Source organism: Cyprinodon tularosa, unplaced genomic scaffold, assembly GCF_016077235.1.
Source record: "Cyprinodon tularosa strain WSP-4 unplaced genomic scaffold, ASM1607723v1 ctg692, whole genome shotgun sequence".
In the NCBI taxonomy this organism is placed as follows: domain Eukaryota; kingdom Metazoa; phylum Chordata; class Actinopteri; order Cyprinodontiformes; family Cyprinodontidae; genus Cyprinodon; species Cyprinodon tularosa.
In genome coordinates, this window is record NW_024039443.1 from 54,479 (window position 1) to 77,163 (window position 22,685).

General features: G+C 40.4%; 1 protein-coding gene across 28 annotated transcripts in view; it reads left to right on the plus strand.

The window, feature by feature from the left end:
• LOC119771885 (collagen alpha-1(XIII) chain-like) overlaps positions 1 to 22,685 on the plus strand; it is a 111,009-nt gene that overhangs the window by 53,527 nt on the left and 34,797 nt on the right. For 19 of the 28 annotated variants that reach the window (XM_038268100.1, XM_038268092.1, XM_038268089.1 and 16 more), the window contains exons 11-21: positions 2,311 to 2,373; positions 4,682 to 4,765; positions 5,643 to 5,729; positions 5,816 to 5,833; positions 5,925 to 5,960; positions 6,059 to 6,115; positions 6,198 to 6,221; positions 8,339 to 8,392; positions 10,510 to 10,554; positions 14,286 to 14,420; positions 20,641 to 20,727. In XM_038268100.1, the coding sequence (XP_038124028.1) occupies positions 2,311 to 2,373; positions 4,682 to 4,765; positions 5,643 to 5,729; positions 5,816 to 5,833; positions 5,925 to 5,960; positions 6,059 to 6,115; positions 6,198 to 6,221; positions 8,339 to 8,392; positions 10,510 to 10,554; positions 14,286 to 14,420; positions 20,641 to 20,727 (690 nt within the window). The remainder of the gene's footprint in view (positions 1 to 2,310; positions 2,374 to 4,681; positions 4,766 to 5,642; positions 5,730 to 5,815; positions 5,834 to 5,924; positions 5,961 to 6,058; positions 6,116 to 6,197; positions 6,222 to 8,338; positions 8,393 to 10,509; positions 10,555 to 14,285; positions 14,421 to 20,640; positions 20,728 to 22,685) is intronic. The other 9 variants (XM_038268110.1, XM_038268108.1, XM_038268104.1 and 6 more) reach the window with 4 other exon arrangements.

Sequence of the window (22,685 nt, forward strand, 5' to 3'; positions counted from 1 at the left end):
GTGTGGGGGAATGTCACAAGAAATGGAGTACTCACCGCCTAGGAGGTAGAGGAAGCCAGAGGCAGGATCGTCGAAGCTAGTGTGGACTTGGCTTTACCAAATACCCATGGTGTCACCCAAGATGCTGCCGCACACATGTCCACCAGTGGCACGCCCCTCATTGCCGTCCAGGATGTAAATACACTCCCACAGCTGCCATGATGTAAAGCTGCAAAGCCCCGACCGGGCACAGTGTGTTCGCCAACCTCTGTTCATCTGACTGGAATCGGGCCGCCAGTTCAATGGCTGAGTTTACGTAGCCCGGTGGCAGAACCTTGGGAACAAAGGCGATGTTTGGCCACAGCGTCACCCCGGAACCACCCGCCTTCCAACTGAGGCAGGTCGGTGTGATGGCCACCACTGGTGGAATCACTGACCCTCATGCCTGTCGTTATCGCCAGTAGAAAGGCGGTTCTCATGGACACAAACTTGATTGAACTTTTATTGATTTCACATTGGAGAAATTTACCTCTGCCTTTAACTCATCCCCTTTGGGAGCAATGGGCTGCCAATTTGCATCAGGATTCCAAGCTCTATGCTCTAACTATTTGGCTGCCACTCCCCCACTTAGAGCACTAAACACCAGTGGGAGGTCTCATTGCACAGAGAGGCAATGCAGTGGTCCACTGGGGGCATATGGTCCACACCATAGTCCCCAGGGTTGCGCATAGACCCTAGGATCTGCGCATCCCTACCATGGTGGGAGAGGCGCTTAGGATACACCCAACAACGATGAAGCAACTGCAAAAAAGGCTGGAGAATGAGGAACCTTGAATGGGTCAGAACCAACTCTGGCCAAGGCTGCCCTAATAACTGTACGCAGCTGACATGGGTCCTCCCCTGAGTCAGAGCTAACTGAACTCCTGAGGGAATTTTCAGAGCCATCCTGACCTTCCAAACTCTGGGGGTCGAACTCTCGACCACAAGGGCCTGGGAAGATTCTCCTTCTGCCAAAGGGACTGGAACTGCGAATTGGAGGCCCTCACGGAGATTCCATCCTTCTCCAGATCCTCCCCTGATTCCCAGGATGCCGGGAGTCCATATTTTCCTGTGTTCTTTTCAAGAAAATGCTTGGTGAGGACACAAGTCTGTACTCGAGTTCTTATGAATTGAGAAACGGCTTAAGTCTAAGGAAGTTATCATCCAGAATTGTACAAAAATTTTCCTTCAATAGGGTAGTACAGTAAAGCTTCTGCCCTTAACATTTTTTTCCTGCACTACTTTTACTTTTATACTTTAGGTGGTTTTAAAATGGTACTTTTACACTTTTACTGGAGTAAAAATCTAAGTTGATCCTTAAGTGTTTTAAGCAGTAGTATTTCTACTTGTGTAATAAACATGTATACTTTGGACATCTCTGATCATTGAACCTTTGAACATTACAATAGAACATGTTCTCTGTTTTTAACCCATCCATCGGGGCCCGGGGGGTTGGGGGGAGTTCTGTGTAGCGCCCGGGGAGTATGGGGCCAAGGCTCTTGCTCAGGGACCCAGATTGGTAGTGCTAAATCAGATAATTTCAATTAATGACGCTGGATAAATATTGAATTAAAACTTATTTTATTTCTCATGGAAAAACAAAAGCCCATCTATACTCAGCTTCAAGTAAAGATTTCCAATTATTAATAGAAAAAGCTTGTAAAAGTGCTGCGGCAATGGGAGCATCATGGTAGTTTAAGAACCAGAAACATTGATGTTTTACATTCCCCCCCAAAGACAGCCCATAGAAAATTCACTGACTAGTTATCTCACTGGAAAAACGATCTAGATATAAGTAAAAAAAATACTTAAATTAAGTGGATTTACACATAATTTGAGCAGGTAAATGATATAGTTTGCCAATGGAATAAGTATTTTTACTCTTAGAATAAGTTAATTAGGCACTTGAAATAAAACACAATGCAATTGTGTTTTCTTATTTTAAAAGTAAACTGTATTGTTCCATTGGCAAAATGTCTCTTTTAACTCCTCAATCCAAGAACAAATGCAATCTTTTTAAGAAAAAAATGACTTATCTAGATTTAGATTTTTTTCCATTGCTGTTCCTGGTGCTGGCCTTGTTATGCGCATGCTTCTATTTTTCCTTTTTGTCTTCAGCTTTATTATGCACCTAAATACTGTTTTTTCCTCCTTCAGTTTCCCATCGCTGTGATCTATTTACATTTTTCTTAATTTTTATCTTCACTTTTTACGCTTGTTTGACTTTGTTTAAAGTTCCTCTGAAAACTGTATGCATGTTGGTCAAATTTGCTTTCTAACTTCTTCTTGCAGATGTTGCCCATCACCCTTCGAAACATGCCTTCTATAAGCCCTCTAATCCTAAAACGGCTCAAGGTAAAACTCTATCTCTACCAAATTTCTGTATTAATACAACCACATGTAAGCAACTTTTCTGTCCTCCTCTTGAAATTAACCATCTTTCGCCCATCAATGCTCTGAAATGTTTGGTTATATTTAGTGTTGTGCCGATGCCATATTTTGGCCCGATGATACCTGGCTGTGCAGGATCGGCCGATACCATCTGTTTGAAATTGATGTGTGTGTATATATAAAGAACTGCATACTACTTGGATGTAAAATAACTGCCATCATGGCTTTGTCAAGCTGCTGCCTACCTTTGTGAAGCAGGAAAAAGACTAAAACAAAGTAAATCCAGTAGAACTTTTTATTGCCCACCTGGAATTAGTGACAATAGTTGAATAAACTTTAGGCTCTATAAATGGTATCGATGCCCTATTTGTTGGTAGTCGCCGATATCGATACCATAATTTTAGTGCTAGATCGGGCCCCATCTGATACTGGCATCTTTATTGGTGCAACACCAGTTATATTACCTGCAAAGTTCTAACCTGGAAACTGCTGGATCCAAAAACTATAGAATATCTTGATAGAAATCTAAACTTTTCATGCGCTTATTATCTGATGATGATCCGCAGATGAAGGTGTAGCAAAAAAGAATAATGTTTAATTCAGGAAACACGTGATGTCACATGCTAACCAGCTAGCTAACTTAAAACAACTGCTTGGGACCGAATGGTTTCTCCGTTTCGGTCAGGTAGGAAAGTGTTGACTTCACAGAAATGCAAATAAATGTGAAAAAAGGGGAAGCTTTAAACGGTCCCTGCTAATGGATGGTTGTCTGCAGAGGGCTGCATACAGTCATATTCATAAAAACTTAAATGTGTCAGGAAAAAGTGTGGTTGGAAAAGGTTCATCTGTACGGAAGCCCAGAGGGGTCGTGTCCTTCCAATACTTTTTTGGTTTTTACGGGATGACGAGATGATAATTTTCTCATTAGGAAGCCATTTTCTCATAAATATATGATTTGTGGGTGTTAAAACTGATTACATCCTTCATTACCATGACAGTGGGAGAGGATTTAGAAGTATAAATAATGGCAGCCTGTATGGCTAATATATGCTGTTTAATTTTCTGATGTAGGATTTAATCTACTGGGAATGATGTGGTCTTGTCTTTAAAAGGATTTCCAGGACTTCTCTATATGCTGGTCCAAACTGGTCTGATACCAGAACACTAAGGCAGGCTGGATCATTTTTGGAAAGTTTAGCATTGCTGCCCAGTTCCTCTAAGACAGGGGTCTTCAACGTTTTCCAGGCCAAGGACCCCCAAACTGATGGCGAGATGGAGCGGGGACCCCCTTTTTATATATATTGTTTGAAATGGTGCTATATCAAACTGGTCCTATAGTCACTCTATTACATTTTTATTTTTGTTTAACCTTAATTTAATCAGGAAAAAATCCCATTGGGATTAAAAACCTCTTTCTCAAGGGAGTCCTGGCCAAGAGCCAGCAAAGTTACATAATAAACAGAGATACATTAAATTAAATGACAGGTACATAAAAAACATTTCAAGTAAAACAATTACATATCATTGAGGCTGCTTCAAATTCTTTCACTTTCAACTTAAAAGCATTTAAAGATAAAAACTCGGTCAACTTCCAGTTTCTTTGTAAAAAATTCCACGCACAAGGAGCTGCGTAGCTAACAGTACCAAAAGTTATTTCTCCCTGGGATTATTAAAGTATTTCTGATTCTGATTCCTGGTTGATGGGACAGGTGTTGTGAATGAAACGGTGCCCAGCTTGAAAGAGCTCCTGTGTGTCGCTGAATGTGTGCATTGATGACTGAAAGACATCTTTTGCCTCAATTTATCTCTTTACTACGGTTGTTGAATTCATGTTAATGTGGATTTAAAGACATTTCAATTAGTGGAAAAAATTGCAGTGGGGGAATATAAAAAAAAAAGTCTAATCAACCAAAACTATGCAGTGCCTCTGTGGACCCCTATGGGTTGCGGAACCCCCTGTTGAAACCTTCACTCTAATGGCCTTGAGGTTACAGGTCTAGCGCCCCTAGTGGCTAAAAGGTAGACATTGCTGCTTTAATGAAATCAAATTAGCGCAGACATCTTTCATTATATTTGAATAGAATAGTTAGGATGGTTTCATAAGGAATATCTTGGAACTCATTTAGACCCTCATGAAGTTGTTTTTGCCTAAAATTAGTCAGACTTTGGAGTCTGTATTTTATTTTTTTGTAGTTTATTCAGGTGATGCTATGTAAGTGTTATAGTGATTCCAGATGTGCTTCATGACAGATTGTAACTTAAAACCTCTCAGCAGGGTGTCCCTGGCATACAAGGGCCCCCAGGTCCTCCAGGACCCCCCGGATCTCCAGGCCCTAATGGTCCCACTGGGCCACCGGTAAGTACCAGCTGAGTTTGAGATGCAAAAATACTTTGGTCTCTTCAATTCTAAGTATTTCCTGATTTGTGGTATGAACATCAATTATTCATCTAATGATCTTGTTCTTAATAATACAAATAGATAATTTTTCCTCACAATTGCGGTGGGAGGTGGGTTGTGGTGTTCTCCTTTGACTTAGTAAGTCTACGTTCACACAGCAGCCTGAAGTGACCCAAATCCGATTTTTTGGCCCAGATGCGACCTGGATCTGATCTTTTCATGACAGTCTGAACAACTCAGATCTGATTTTTTTCCAATGCGACGCAGGTAAATTGGCTCTGTGGGCCTGAATCCGATATGAATCTGATCTTTTCAAATGTGACCTGTGTCTGAACGGCCAGGTGACATTCATCCAACCTGAATGCCATTAGTAGCAGACAAAGGTCACTATTCTGCGTCTTGCTACGCAGAAGCGGCAAGAAAAACAACAACCATGGGGGACGATAATGCGGAGAGCAGTATTTATGCTTCCTTCCACAAAATATTTGGAAATGGGAGTTCTTTGTTAGCCTGTAAGCTGACAAAGAACCCAAACAACTCTATTCCTAAGGGGCGGACCCGTTCCTCCGGTTCAATTAGCATGTTTTCTAAGCCAAAACCAAGGCTTTGTTTTGGTCCACTCTCTAAAACCTCGAATTCAATGCTATTTCTGACATTTTGATATGAAAAAGCTTCCTGGATGGGAAGCAAGAAATCTTCAAACTTGGAAATACAATCCAGTGGATTGTTTTTTAACTTCTTTGGAATCCTGTATGAACAGTAACAACTGGATTTCTGATGTATCAAAGAAACTTGCATGCTGTTAGTGAAGACTTGCATTTTCCTTCTGCACCAGGGTGAAAAGGGAGAGCCCAACCTGTTGGAGAAGGGGTGTAAGGGAGAACCAGGTTCACCAGGAGTACCAGGTCCAATTGGGCCCAAGGTGAGACATGTTTCAAAGACACCTTGTAGTTAGCAGTGACCACTTTAGAGAAAAACTTAATGACATTTAAAATTTTATCTTTTTAGGGTGAGAAAGGAAACAAGGTGAGATATAAAAACTAAAGCATTGAAAAAAAAATCCAGTTTAAGGTGAAACACAATGGAAATATATAATTTATTTATTTTTTTATATTAGGGGGAACCAGGTATGGAAGGCCCTGCTGGTCCAAGAGTAAGTCTTCAACAACTCATCATTTCAATTTTTCCCTCCACTTTGTGGGATCTAAGATTGAAGCTACTTTTACAAATGTTTTTTATTTTATTGTTTAGGGTCCACGGGGGCCAACTGGGATTCCAGGAAAGGCTGATATCCAGAACACTGAAAATGTATTCCAGTCCCAGAATCTTTCCTTTATCTACAATGTAGGACATGTTCTGTAACATAGTAACACTGTGTGTTTTTCTACAGGATATCCGCAATATACCACAAAGGGTAAGTCATTTTCAGGGACTTCACTACACATTTTAGGTTATTGGTTCATGGGAGAATCAGACAGCAGCAAACGACTCATACATGGATGGAGGAGGAATACCTCCTAACAGATCATCATACCGCTCAGTAGAGAAAACCTCTGCTATTTATCTTCTGACATCCTGCCCCGTCTCTCCTCATTTCTGCGACTGATGGCTGAGCTGAGGAGGGCAGCGAGACATTCCAGCAACATAATCCAACAGGCTGCATACAGGGTCTCATATAGCTACTGTTTACTTAAATAAAATCAAAAGATACATTTGTTTATTTGAACATTGAGTTCATGAATTAATAGAGGTTCCTTTTACATTAACCTTTTAATCTTGTCCGATCATCTGGTCATTGGCATTGTTGGAGCTAAGATGTTACTTAATAATGCCTGAGCTCCAACTGTGTTAAATACTGGGTTCAGACCGGGCGAGTTCTGGGTGTCAAAGCATCTGGTTTACATGCAAAGTTTATGGAGGCTGGCGTTGAGAGTTCCAGCGGGGTATTTAAAGCTTTCTGGCATCTGAGTATCCGAGCGTTCGATGTTGGAGTTAAATTCAATTCAGTTTATTTCTATAGCGCCCATCTCAAGGCACTTTACAGTTCGCCAGATCATCCAGTCAAATTGATTTAAAGTTTTCTATCTAAGGAAAACCAGTTGATTGCATCGACTCATTGACTCTTCAGCAATCCCTCACACTAAGCATGCTTGTAGTGACAGTGGAGAGGAAAAACTCCCTTTTAACAGGAAGAAACCTCCAGCAGAACCAGGCTCAGTGTGAGCGGCCATCTGCTGAGGCCGACTGGGGTTCAAGGAGACAGAAGCAGAGAAACAAAAAGCAACTGTAAAAGGCGGCCCCGTCCGGGAAACACACAGCCAGGCAGACGAGCTCCGAGCCAGCTCCCATGTCAGAGGATGAAGAGAGCACATCTAGTTAGTCACAGTTAGAGAAATAGGACTACACTGAAAAACACACCGATCTTGAACATCTATAAATGAAAGTGTTGATGGCAGCAGCACAGCTGATATTTCTCTCCAAGTTCAGTGAATTGAACTTTTGCCGCTGGACGCCGGAGCATCAACCAATCAGAAAAGCTGATCCAGGAGTTTTTTGGCAGAGACAGACACTACCTGCAAGCTGTCATCACTTCTGTGGAAATTCAACATATGAAACATGAAAAAATATCAAGGAGTTAAACTCCAAAGGTTAAATAGAGTGGATTGTTATGTAGAAGGAACAGACAGCAGCTCTGATCATTATTGCTGCACTAAAACATTTTTTATAAACTATGGAGAAACGGTTTATAAATACCCAGATTAACTAGAAATGTTAAAACCTGCTGATAAAAAAGATTTGATTGTATGTTCTGGTAATAGCAGTTTTTAAGACCGGCCTTAAAAAGTCTTTCTATTCACTTCCAGCCGCTACGAACGGTAGCTGCAAATCCCTCACAGGCTGGCCGCAGCAGAGAGCTTTCAGTGGGGATTTTACAGCGATGCCTCCTGGCTGGAGGTCTGGCGGTCCGAACAGGAACTGCATATTTTAGTGGGATCATAATCCTGATGAACAGAGGATTTTTGGAGGTGGACTTTCTCACTTAAAAATTTGTTAACACTATTTTTCCAACTCATAAAGTAAATAAAGCCAAGCTGCTCTCTAGTTTGATGCCACAGAACAGAGCAGATAAACATCGGAACGCCAAACAGAAAGGCAACTGAACCTCCGTTTGATCCAGCGTACAGATTTCTGCGTTTATGAGTTTTTGATGCCAAAAATGCTTTTTGGTTTGAACGCAGCATTACTACGCATTTACCAGTAACTAGCAGAGTAACCATTTCATTTGTAAAAGTCAGTTATCGCAGGGCAACACAGAGACAAACAGGACAAACAACCATCCACGCACACACTCACTCCTAAGGAGAATTTAGAGAAGCCAACAGTCATGTTTTTGGTCTGTGGGAGGAAGCCAGAGTACCCGGAGAGAACCCACGCATGCTCAGGGAGAACATGCAAACTCCATGCAGAAAGACCCCGGGCCGGGATTTGAACCCAGAACCAATTGTTGACATTCTTTCATTTTTTTCTTAGGTGCTTCCTGGTTTACCTGGGCCTCCGGGACCCCCGGGAATCCCTGGTGCAAAGGTAGGAGAAATTTCTGAAATATGGAAACATTATTTTCTAACACTGTAATCAGAAATATATATTGATTTAAGTTTAAGTAATTTTTCTTACTTATTTCTAGATTGTTGCTTTTTCATCAGTTTGTGCTCTGATGAAAAGCTTAGCAAAAGGCTTACAGCGGTCTTCCCCTAGGGGCCTGGATACTGTTGACGGAAAAGGCCGGAGGATGAATGAGGCAGGGAATAGTCTGAACATCAGGCAGGACAGGAGGCAGAGAAGGGTAAAAGTTCAGCTGGTATGCAGGAGAAAAGCTGCACCAGGAGCTTAGGAAGGAGATCTGAGACGATGATAGGTGGCTGAGGCGGCGGGATCCTGCCCTCGATTTGCTAGAGCTTTGAGCGTAGAAAATCAGCAGGTGATCGTAACTGGAGACTCTAAAACATTCCTTTATTTGACAGACCGACCCACTTAGAGCAGGAGTCATAACAAGATTAAAAAAAAAATAAAATGAATATTTTGCTTTTAGAATAAAAATGTTCTCCTCAGTCTGTCTGCTCTATCCAGAATTCCTCAGGTGGAAACCAGATTTAATTTAACAAAAGGTCTTCCTTAAAGAATCCTATGTGATTATTAATTGAAAAAATAATCAACAGATTAATCAATTATCACAATAATAGTTAATTGGCTGCCGTACTTTATAAGCCTGGCTGATATAGGTTTCGGATAATTGTTTAATGGTACCTACAGATTTCTGTTTTGATTTGTAGTAGTAAAGTTTTGGACTACTGTTGAGGACAGAGAACACATAGATAAAAACTAATTACTAAAATACTACGTAAAATGATGAAAAAGTTGGTCATACTCACATTGTTTTCAAGTGAGTATTGAGAACAGTATAAATACTGTATAAATCATTTTACCCGATATTTCCAGAATTTAAATGTAAAAGAAAAATGTTTTAAAACTGAACGCTACATGTTTTTCATACTTGAAATGATGCTTATCTCCTTTCTGTTAGAAACAAAAATAGTTAAAGGAAAATAAATGTATATCTTCAACTGAGTATTAGGGCCAGGCTAGAGATTTCTTTTTCTATTACGAGAACGAATTCGTAAAATTACGAGAATACAGTTGTAACATTACGAGAATAAAGCCCTAATATTATGAGAATTAAGTCGTAAATTACGATAATAAAGTCACGAGAATAGTCATAAAATTATGAGTATAAAGTCGTAATGGTATGAGAATAAAGACCTAATATTCTCATTTGCTCATTTGTATATGTTTCTTTTTACATACAGCATTAAGAAAAAAAACATTTACTTATTCCGACAAATTTGCTTCTTGCTATTAGACTCATCATTATGAAAATAAGCTAATATTTAAGTTAATAAATGAAGCTACATATAGATACATATTTTCTAAACTTAATTCATTATGGCATAATATTATGGGTTATAAATCTTTCTTATATTTATGACAGTTCTGGCATAATTAGTGCTATGAGAGGCAGGATCTACCAGCTAATGGAATCTTAACTTAACGATTAAACTAGGGCTGCAACTTACAATTATTTTGCAAATTGATTAATTTAATAATTATCAGTTAGCCAAAGGTTCCTTAAGGAAGATCTAAAACTTTTCCACTTGAGGAGATCTGGATAGAGCAGATTGACAGATTAAGAGTTTCTTTATCCTAAATGCTTAATAGTTACATATTTTTACTATCTTTGTATAATTACTGCTCTAAGTTATGCGCAGCCCCTGAATTCGAACTCAGCCAGTATTTATATTTGGCTTTATGAAATTAGCCTTTTTTTATTTCCCTTCATCGGCTCTTCAGTGACTTTAGCAGGAAGAGCGCTGATACTTCCACCCAGAGTTCAGCTGCCTGGTCGGTTTGTTTTCTGTATTTAACATATTTTATGAATGTTTATGCTAATTAGCGTTTATAGTGGGTGTTCTGCATCTTTTGATTAATAGACCAAGACCTCCATCCCTGACACAGACACTCAGGCCGATATTTTTGTTCCTACTAATTACACAGCAGTCAGCTTCATGTAAAAAAATATGTATTTTTTTATTTTAGGAGCTATAACCATATGCAAATGTATAAATCCAAAGCCACTTTATCCACAGGGAGAAGTTGGTCTACCAGGTCCTCCAGGAGTGGATGGAGAAAAGGTAATCTATGCTGTCATCATTCAGCAAGAACTCCTCTTTAATCTAGGGGTTTTTAATCAGAATAGAATATGTAAATGTAATATTTGAATAACTTTGTGTGCATTCATACTCACACATTATTAGCTTTAGATACCCTGAAAAAACTATTGTCATCTTTTGTTAGCTTTATGTTTTTTTTTTTTTTTTTTTTTTTTTTTTACTTTAGTCACATTTCAAATCAGCCTGTTTAAAAAAACTACTTCTGGAACAAGTTAAAACTGTGCAAATAGCCTTTAATACTACAGACTGTCAAGTTGGGTGAAGGTTTGAAGATTTAATTAACCAAAAAGGGCAACAGAAGCAAAAATCCAAAAACATAAATCCACAAAAAAACTGAAAAGCAGGAATACTCACAACAAGGGCAAAGACATAAGGCAAACCAGCAAACAGTGACTGAGCAGGAGGTGCATACATGGGAGAGAGAAACAAAGACCGGGCTAATCAGCAGATTGGGAGCAGGTGTGAACAGAGGAGTCTAGAAGGGAGCTAGGGAAGAGACTGACACAAGAGGACAAACAAGAAATACCAAAAAACTCAAATAGCTAGAATCACAAAATGGAAATAAAATCAACGAAAACTCAAAGATAACACTTAAACAAAACCAAAAGCATTTATTCACAAACAATCTTTCAGAAAAACAATTACCACTTCTGGGCAATGACAGCCCAGATATGGAGACTAAACAAGAAATATAAGAACTCAAATACAACCATAAAAAACTAGAGTGACACAAAATGGAAATGAAACCAATGACCAGGAAAACACAGAAAGGCATAAATCAATGTGTAAATGAAACCAGAACCAAAAAGCTCAGAAAGGGCAGAATCATGGCGGAGACAGATGTGTGACGATGCCTTCTATGAGCGTAGTTATTCTTGGTTTAGAAACCACTGACTGTCTTCCTGCTACTTTGAGATTCCTCTGGCAACTTTTGCTCTTGTGCACAGGAGTCGTTGGATAGAATTCTCTACCCAAACAAACCATCTCACCCTGCTACTAGAGAATGAAAATTAAATACGTTTAACTTTGACTTCTTTTTTCCAGATCTTAAATAGAATTTAAAGAGAGAGGACCGATGCCACAGAGAGACATGCAGTGTTTAAAACCTGCCTGGTCGCACTCTCTGGTCGGACAAACCCTTTCCTGTCACCTCTATTCTTGCTTCCCTCCTTTTCTTTGCAGGCTTCACCGGGTTTCTGTGCATGTTCAACTTTGCCCTGTGCGTGCTCGGGTGACACCCCAACCCTTGGGGTGTCACACTTGGCTTACAGGTTGAATGATCAGTTAGTGAAGTTAAATTGACCATTTGAGCTACCTCTGTTTCAGAAATGTTAAAGATTAGGCTCTCTGTGTCTACACCTTGGAGCTTTCTCTCTCTCCGGTTCTTTTTCCTGAAAAGAGATCACTCAGGACAAACTCTTTAAATAACACTTCATAACTTATATGTATTGAATAACCAGTAGACATGACAACAGATTTTGGTAAAAAATTGGAATCTTACTCAAATCAGAGAAGTTGCTTAGAGTTACAGAAGGCAGCTGCTTACCAACCGGGCTCACATCTCAGGAAGTGGCCCAATCAACAGTTAAAGAGGCATTTTATACATCTCCAGTCTGCCATATCATCTTATTATTCATCATACACGTTAGCAGATGAGGAAACATCCATGGCTCCAACCTTGTCAAAATATAAAAACAACAAGAATGGGAGTGGTGCAGGAGCGGGAGTCATTCTGAATGGGAGCAGGAGTAATTTCACCAGGAGTGGGACGGGACAGGATTTAGATTTCTACTCTGGCCCGGGATCGGGACGGGACACAATTTTTTTCTGTGGGAGTGGGACGGGACAGGAGTGAAAATCCACTCCCGTGTCAGTCTCTAATCCAGACAGAGGAACTGTACTTATTAAATAAAATATTGTGGACAACATCAGTTCTGACACGCAACAGGCAGCTAATATTAAGGTCTAATAAATTCACACATCATCAAAGATAAATATCCTAAAAATAATTTTTTACGTAGCTCTCCCCCATTGAACCAAAGTGGTACTTTTTTTTGTGCATGTGGGTGGAGCGTGGAGCGAGCTGTGTAGCGAAGCAGAATAAATATGGTTGAGTGCAGAGCGGTTTTCAATTCAAAGGCCGAAGCGAATATTTTGCTCCGCTCTAGTTCGCTCCAACTTTATTTAAATTCATGTTTGACTTAAAACCTAGGCCAAATCCTATGCTGTAGTCTGTGCCTATAATCTGTAATAGTCTATGTTTCAACTTTACCACGGAATCGCCAAGACCAAGGATTGCATATTGTGTAATAAAAAGTGAGATAAAATATCATAAAAACATTCACTAACTATACTTAACTATACAGAGTGGGTTTACATAGAGTGATCGCTGTGGTAAGACCATGTTTTTAAACATGGATCACATTCATGCATTATACGCTGTTATCTCATTTGCAATGAGATGCAAAGTGACCTTTTTTAATGTAGTCTAGTAAAATAAATGAATACTTAAATAAGAAACGTGGGGCAACATGAATGGAGCGAGGCGTTATTTTCACAGCTGGGAAATAATTTAACAGCCAGTAGATAATACTCATGTATCGGTCACATCATTAAATCAAATGCCGTGTGTCTCAGGGCCCTGGCATCATTACATGAAGGAAAAATGTCAGAAAAGGCCTTCTCCTGAAAATCTGAGTGAGCGTGGAGGGATTTTGCTGTAGCAGCCGGAAAATGAAGGTTAGCGTTGACAGATTTTGAGTGGAGTGTTCTGGTACCACTTTCAGCGGCAGAGCGAATGAGCGAACATCCTCCTGAGCGGGGAGCGGAAATTGCGTGGCGCTCCACTCCATTTATATGCTCTGATGCTAAATTACTGAACATTTGTGCTGTAATTCTAAACAAACTTAAAAAAAAATCCACTGGACGTTGTTTCCAAGTTTGAAGATGTTTTGCTTCCCATCCAGGAAGCTTTTTAATTCGAAATGTCAGAATTAGCGTACTCACGTTCTTGTGAATTTAGAAACAGCCCTTGACTACATACTGAGTTGGTAATTCAGTTTCAAATATTACCCCATCAAGGAGATTTTTTTTATTTTTATTTTGGGGTTTATGCCTGAGAAGGAGGTTCTTAGATAGTCACAGAGAAACCCAACTAGAGATCACCCAGAAATAAATACCAACAACAGAATTGAACTCAGGGACATTTTCCACATCAAATTCATACCTGTGGACACAAACAGTTCTTTTTTTTTATTTATGGTATCACTATTTCTTTTCTACATTTTATTTTTATCAAAGTATGTATGTTTCACTCTGTCCTTACATGGGTCCATTAATCATACCTAAAATAGGGTAGCTAAAAGCTAGTTACCTAAACTCTAATATTATGAGATAGAAGCCAACAATGGTTAAAAATTTAAACCTAAAAACATCTAGAACCAGTTTTGACCGCCTTTCAGATATTACCCTAGCTGAACAATGGTTAAAATATTTTAACAAATAACACAAAATGTGCATTAGTATTTGTTTATAAAAAGTTTGTCTGTAAAACCAACTAATTGGAAAGAAGAAAAATAAAAATAAAGTTTATTTTAGATTTTATGCAAAAGAACGAATAATACACACACTTCCTCAATATCATCAGTGTTACTAATATTAATTTAAGGAACATTGAACTCATGTATTTTCAGGGATCCAGGGGGAAGCCTGGAGAGCCTGGTCCTTCAGGTCCAGCTGGTCCTCAAGGTCCCAAAGGGGAAAGTGGTGTCATGGGCTTCCCTGGAGCCAAGGGTGAAAAAGGAGACTTAGGTTTATCTGGATCTCCTGTGAGTCTCTTTGTTATCATGATATTATCATTATACAGTTTTCTGTTGTTGTTTTTTAACCATAGCCACAGTCCAACCACTATGATTCCTGTGAGAAGAGGGAGATAGTTTATCAGGGCCTGCTTACTTTTTAAACCACAGAACTTAAAAATTTAAAATTTTACTGATAGAAAAGTATGTTAGAAAGAAATAGTGATAAATGAAAATTTTGTTATTTTAAGAGTATTGCTAATATACAGTCAGAAATGTTTTGTGTATCCTGATCAGGAAGAGTCGGACATGAAACAAATAAGACTTCAACCAAATCCAAAAGATTCTTTAACCTAATTTAGCATACCTTAATCATTTCTCTTTACTCTGTGAATACATGGCTTTTTGATGCTTTTAAGAAGCAAACTGACATAAACAGACGTTCTACAGAACTTTCAGAAAAAGGTCTCTCCTCCCCTTTAAGGAGCACATTTAAGAGAAAAGTCTGGTCAGCAAGGAATGACCAATGGATCATTATTTATACCTAAACCTAATATGTTTGAGGTGATTTAATGAATTTAGTCAGTGAAGAGATAAAAATAATTTTCGTCGCGATCACTGAGTCTGGGAGCGGTCATTTTTGTACAAATATAGTAACACCTCCCTCCTGCCACCTTTTGGCGTCACTGCCAGAAGATGGCAGGTGCGGTAAGCCTAGCGCCATTCTCCCCGCTTTACAAGCAGAATCAATGGGAACTACTAGACACATCTGCAATCAACAACAATTATTGAAGATTTCCAGAGGACTTCACCATTGAAATTCACCAGAGCTATAGTGAAACTGACAATGCCCACGTGCATGGCAGCTGGATGCTGGAATACATCAAGTAAAAAGGGAAAAAATGTAGTTATTTCACCTTTCTGATTCCTGATCCTCCACGGACGGGTTGGTCATTGGATCGCCAACTTGAAGAGGGAGGATTTACCATCGAACTTCTGGCCAGAGAAAAAACACGTAATATGTAGCCAACATTTGGAAGAAGACTGTTTTCAAGATGACTTGGATAATAGCGCGTTGTGAGCAGACATGGGCAATGTGGAGTCAACAAGTCATCTCCATGTCATGTATTTGTTCTACCCAGCCACTGAAGCAGGTGAGTCCAATCTTCACCGTGAATTAACCTGTGCAGATTGGACTCACCTGGTTAATTGGCTGGGTAGATTAAATACATGACATGGAGACATGATTTGTTGACTCCACATTGCCCATGTCTAGTTGTGAGAAACACCAGATACAGCACTGGGACTTGGTCAACAGCCGATACCGCACCGTGACGTCACAAACCAGTAGGTGGCAGTAGTGTTCTTTGAGAAACATGGATGCCTCCAGTAAAGCACATTCAAATGAAAATTACTCTGAATTAGAAACACCATTTATTGAACAGTATGTTATAATTTCAGATTTAAAGTACTTTTAGAAGTTTGAATTCTGAACATGACCAGACTTCTCCTTTAATTCCTGTAAAGACATACAGTACCACAATTTAGTTTCTACTAGAATCTCATAGTAGTTGTCCTCAGGTCTCCTCCTGGTCACGGCACCATTTTGTTTGAAACTGGATCTTTATTCGTACACACCCAAACCGATAAGTTACCAAATGAGGTAATAACAAGAAGTCACATCCAAAATAAATATATATGATTTGGAAAAGAAGCAAGAGAATTTTATAGTCATGTAAAACTTCCCTTAACACTTCTCACTGTTGATTACAAGATAATCACACAGAGGGAGACATTTCTAATCAATCAGAAAGGCAATGAGTATCAGAAACACAATTAATACAATGATACAAAAGATAAACCAACATCTATAGATGAAGGCCCTCAAATTAAACATCAGTTAATAAACCTTTTTACACTTTAGGCTGTTGGATAATAAAGAAGAACCAGGCTAATCTGGAAAAAATTATGAACACCTTCTAAATCATCAGGATCAGTGGGGATGATAAAGAGCATGTGATGATAACAACTGGGTCAATTAAACAAACTACAGGACCACAAACGAAAGAATAATACAACCAAAACTCCCACACAGACTTTAAATAAACCGGAATTACAAGTGATTCCAACTACACAAAAAATAGTTTCAAACGGCTCCAACAGTTATGTTTCAACAACTCACCATTCAACAGAAATTGCTGTCTGTGTTTTCTTTGAAACACATAGAAGTAGTTGTGTTGCTGCTGTCTTTAGAGATCTATAACCACCATTTCTTGCCGTGAATCATTGTAAACTTCGCTGCAGATGGGTGGAATCTTATCTATCTGACTGAAAGCAATGGGTTCAGGTGATTAACCGTAAATCACTGTACCTTCCATATTAACTAGGGGTCCATCAAGGGTAAATTTTGGGACCATTAAGCTGTACGTGCGTAACAGTTAACGCAGATATGCACCTTCTGCAGACACTCTGGTGCACCTCCCCAAAACTGTAGGTGACTGCAGACAGTGTCGCACATAGCGTCGCAGGGAGGGGAGAAAGGAGGCCTCTGATTGGTCAATTCTACATCCTCTCAACTCTATGCGTATTTCCTGTTTTGTACCTTACTGGCTTGTTTTATTTGTGTTACCCGCCATTGTGGGAAATGACTCGTGAAGATGAACCAGCTAGAAGAGCGAGCTGCGCGAGAACGCTGGGACCCTTTTACCACCTGGATCCCCGCTCCTTTTCACCCTGATGTCCCTCCGTTGTCGCACAAAAATGCCCCCACTTCCTCACCGCCTCATTGATTGTCCCTCTTGCGTTGTTGCATGGAATAACAGCGCAGACCGCGCTTCAAAATTGGGCATAAATCAAAAATATCTACGTCATTCCTGCTACTGCGACACACTGCTGCGGGAGTATAACCAGCCCTTTGCTGTTCTATCTCTGTGTCATTAACATGGGATTCGGAAGCTGCATAGGATGGAGTTGTGTAACTTTTGGCTATAGTATTGCTTTTCAATAAATCGTGCAGTCTACTCCAGAGAAAAGCCTAAGAATGAGTCATAGCTGCTAACTTGAAATGGATCTACTTTAAATATGCCCAAAAAGGCAAATACGAGAAGGAAATGACAGAGAGCTGTGAGGAGGCAGCCCTGGAGGCACGGCAAGAGACACACTAGTAGCCATTCAAAATTTCCCCACTTTCCTTGACTTGGCTGGTCTCCTACAATTCCTTTTAAACATCAGTTTAAACATCAGTTTTTTTTTTTTGTTTTTTTTTTTTTGTTTTATATCCAGTGGTTTCAAAAGTACACACATTTGTTACTTAAGTAGAAGTATAGATACTGCAGTTTAAAAACACTCTGATTAAAGTTGAAGTATAAACTAGACCTCTTTACTCAAGTAAAAGTAAAAAAGTATTTGCTTCAAAAACTACTTAAAGTATAAAAGTATAAAGTAACCTTTAAAAAAACAGCCAGATGCCACTATATGAATGAGGATGAGGGAGGTCTTGTTGGTCTCCATCTCCCGATACGCTCTCGCCTGTGTCCGACCTTTCAGACATTTCAACATCTTTTTCTGAATCCAACATTGTAGCATGGCATAGACAATTCACGTTAGCAGTTTGAAGAACACCTGCTTGCTTCTGATGATTTCCTTTGGCATCATTATAAATTTGATCATTAGCTAACCAATGAGTGTTAGTGTTTTGTGACTTGTCCAATTACAGTAGTTTTCGCTAGATGTAGATGGCGCCAATGATCTGCATTGGATGGCGCACATAAAGCTAAGAGTAACGAGTAACGTTTGTTTTAAAAATGTAAGGAATAGAAAGTACAGATACTTGTGTGAAGATGTAATGATTAGAAGTCAGAAGTAGGAAGAAAAATAAGTAATGGAGTAAAGTATAGATAGCTAAAAAGTGTACTTAAGTACAGTAACAATGTATTTGTACTTCGTTACTTGACACCTCTGTTTATATCCCAGATTTATCAGCTATCGTACCTGACCTTTAATTTCCTTTCTGCTATGTCTCCCAAGGCAATGACTCATTCAATCAATGGCTGTCCTAAGATAGAAAATGTTTAACAACTCTATCTAGATGATGAATTGACTCAGTTGAGTGCCTTGAGATGACATGTGTTATACAGTAGTAGCCATTTAAAAAACTCCCCACTTTCCTTGATGGCTGGTCCCCTACAATTCATTTTTAAACATCAATCAATTCAGTGAAAGGGTGAAGTCAGAGAAAAAAAATGCACACCTAGGAAAAGGCCAGTGGCTGAAAGTTGGAGGGGATTTTGCTGTGAGTTGCAGGAAAGTTGGCTGCCGTTCGGCTGACATTTGACTGGGAAGGGCCATTTTGAATGGCTGCTACTGTATCGTGAGCTAAAGAGGAGCTAAGCACACCTGAGCAGATATCTGCTGTTGCTCCTGTGGACGCCAAACAAGCCTGTTGCAGACTTCAGGAGGGTGGCCTGAGGGCCCGACGTCCTCTAGCGGGCCCTGTGCTCATTGCCCCCGCACCGTGGAGCTTGATTGGCATTTGCCAAAGCACACCGGAATTGACAAGTCGGCCACTGGCGCCCTGTGCTTTTCACAGATGGGAGCAGGTTCACCCTGAGCACATGTGACAGGCGTGAAAGGGTCTAGAGAAGCCATGGAGAACGTTATGCTGCCCGTAACATCGTTCAGCATGAGCGGTTTGGTGGTGGGTCAGTGATGGTCTGGGGAGGCATATCCATGGAGAGACGCACAGATCTATACAGGCAAGACAACGGCACCCTGACAGCCATTAGGTATCGGGATGAAATCCTTGCACCCATTCTCAGACTCTATGCTGGTGCAGTGGGTCCTGGGTTCCTCCTGGTGCACGACAATGCCCGACCTCATGTGGTGAGAGTATGCAGGCAGTTCCTGGAGGATGAAGGAATTTATACAATTGATTGGATCCCACGATCGCCTGACCTAAATCCAATAGAACACCTCTGGGACATTATGTTTCCATCCATCCGACGCACCTCAGACTGTCCAGGAGCTCAGTGATGCCCTGGTCCAGATCTGGGAGGAGATACCCCAGGACGCCATCCATCGTCTCATTAGGAGCATAGCCCAACGTTGTCAGGCATGCATACACGCACATGGAGGCCATACAAATTACTTAATACCATTTTGAGTTGCTGCAATGAAATTTCAGCAAAATGGACTAGCCTGCCGCATTATTTTTTCACTGTAATTTTTGGGGTGTCTTTGAATTCAGCCCTCTGCAGGTTGATAATTTTCATTTCCATCAAATGATGTGGCATCCTTTGGTTCCTAACACATCACCCAGTCCACCATGTCAGTAGAAATAAACAGCATGATTTTTTTTGCAGAGAAAAGGGAAACATTAGGAGGAATCTGTGACAGTATAACATGTGGATTGGACACAGAGTGTACATCAGGCACAACAGCTTTAATTCAATTCAGTTTATTTCTATAGCACTAATTCACAACACATGTCATCTCAAGGCACTTTACAGAGACAATTTAACCAGATCATCCAGTCAGATTGGTTCAGTTTTCCTTCTAAAACCAGCTGATTGCATCGACTCATCGACTCTTCAGCAATCCCTCACACCAAGCATACTTGTAGCGTCAAGGGAGAGGAAAAACTCTATTTTAACAGGAATAAACCTCCAATGATGGCAGCAGCACAGCTGATATTTCTCTCCAGGACGGAATCACAGCTAACCAAGAACAGACCAGATGAAGCTACTATAGGAAAAAGCAGAGAGAGCAGAATGTTAGAGATTAAAGTAACAAATACTACAGAAGGGTGAATACAGATAGAATGATTAAAAGGAGTCCCTGTGTCCTCCAGCAGTCTGTGTATAGCAGCACAAATGCAGAAAATAGGTCAGTATAACCTGAGTATTTTGGATTTGGAATAATCACAATAACCACAATGTGGCCAAGGTAGATAAAGGTTGATCTTTGGAAATTAATTAATAACCTTTAAATAAATGTTTTCAAATAATATCTCAGATAATCTTTTACAGCTCTTATGTGTCTGTTTCTGAAAAAAGTACTATTATGGCTTATTGGTATATACTCTATGCTGTAGGACAGTGGGGAAGTCTAGGGAAGTGATCAGGAAAAGGGCTGTTCAAATGAGAAAGTATCCCATCAAACATAACTACATATCATGTACTACATAACTTATTAATTCTTCTCTATTAAGTCTCTGTTTACACTTTTTTGTTTTGTTTTTTATCTTTTCAAGGGAGACCCAGGTATCAGCATCAAGGGAGAGAAGGGAGAGACGGGTCAGAAAGGTGACAAAGGAGTCAGAGGCTATCTTGGACTTCCTGTAAGTTTATCTTTTAAGTTATTAAAAATATGTTTTTTCCTTTTTAACAGCTAAGTATTTTAATATTGTGTTTCTGGAGAGTGGTGGTGTTTACTGCATGCTTCTCATCGTTGTGTGTACTTTATGACTGCTGGTTAAGAAAGCTTTCTTTTGAGTTAGGGATTTTTTGTCATCCTGTCGGCAGTATGGTTGCTGCCCTCCCTACCCTAAAAACAGTTGCTTTAAGTATCCTGAAAATGGTTCCAGTTTTAAGGGAAATCATCATAAAAATAATTATTTTATTTAAAGCACCTTTCAGGATATCAAAGCATGCTTTTAAACAAGCCATAATATACCATATACACTAAATTAAAATCAGTGGAGGTCTGCCATCGGGAACAGATGAGCTTTGATGAGTAAAGTTTTACGAATATCAGGGAGTGAATTCCAGAGGTTGGGAGCAGAGCAGGAGAAATTTCTGCTCCTCATGGTGATGAGTTGGCAGGAGGTGCCACAATGTGGATGGAAGAGGCAGGTCTAAAGGGCTTTGTATACTCCCGCAGCAGTTAGCTTGTTGCAGGTATTACACAGAAATTTTTGATTTATGCCCAATTTTGAAGTGTGGCCTGTGCTATGTTATTCCACGCTACTACGTAAGAGGAACAATCACCAACTAGCTAGGATTGTAGGTGTCCGTGTGTCGGTTAGACGAGCTTATTCGCCGCCTACAACCCCTCATTTAACGCCGGACTTACACACAGCTCACCCATGAGTGTTCCCGAAAGACTGGCCGTGGCGCTGTGTGTTTTGGCTTCTGGGGCAAACCAACAGACCGTCGCACAGAGCTACAGACTAGCATCCTGCACTGTGTCTGGTATAGTGTCCGAGGTGTGCCAGGCGTTGTGGACGGCACTACAGCCAGAGTTTCTGCCATTAGGTACCAAATAGGAAATGCGCATAGTGTAGAGCATGTGAATGAAATTGAATAATGATCAGTTTTTTTAGGTTCACCATCAGAGCAGCTGGAGGTGCTGAGACCAGAGTAGCAGGTCTCAGCAGAGAAAAGAGTTTGTCCGTTTGTGTGTGCACGGAAATCCGTCAATTGAGGAGTTTAAGTATCTTGGGATCTTGTTCATGAATGAGGGGAAGATGGAGCAGGACATTGATAGGCCGATTGGTGCGGCGTCAGCCGTGAAGCGTGCTTGGGCATCTGGTTAGGATGCCTCCTGGACATTTCCATGGTGAGGTGTTCTGGGCACGTCCTAGCGGGAGGAGACCCATGGGGAAACCCAGGACACGCTGGAGGGACTTTGTTTCTTGGCTGGTCTGGGAGCGCCTTGGGGTTCACCCTGAGGAGCTGGCCCATGTGGCTGGGGAGAGGGATGTAGTGGCCTCCCTACTGAAGCTGCTACCCCTGCGACCACCAAAATGGTGGTATCAGTATCGGCAAGTACCAACAAATAGGGCACCGGTACCATTTTGAGAACCAAAAGTTTATTCAACTATTGTCACCCATCCCAGGTAGGCAATAAAAGTTCTACTGGATTAACTTTGTACTAGTCTTTTTCCTGCTTCACAAAGGTAGGCAGCAGCTTGACAAAGCCATGATGGCAATTATTTTACATCCAAGTAGTATGCAGTTCTTCATATATACACGCACACATCAATTTAAAACAGATGGTATCGGTGTGGTATCGGCATCGGCCAATACTGCACAGCCAGGTGTAGGGTATCAATATTGGAGCCAAAAAATGGCATCGGTGCAACACTATTCAAAAGTAACAGTTAGGTTTAAGGGGGAGGTCAAATTCAGCACTGATAGTGGGTATATGTTCAGGAATTTTACACCTGAGACATTCTATGGAGGTTAGAGCTGGGATGGAAACCAGACGGAGAACCCAACCTGCGTGGCCTGTCTCACACAGTTGGGAGATATCAACAAAGCCAGGTTGGGTTAAACTGATGAGCTAAAAGCAGTC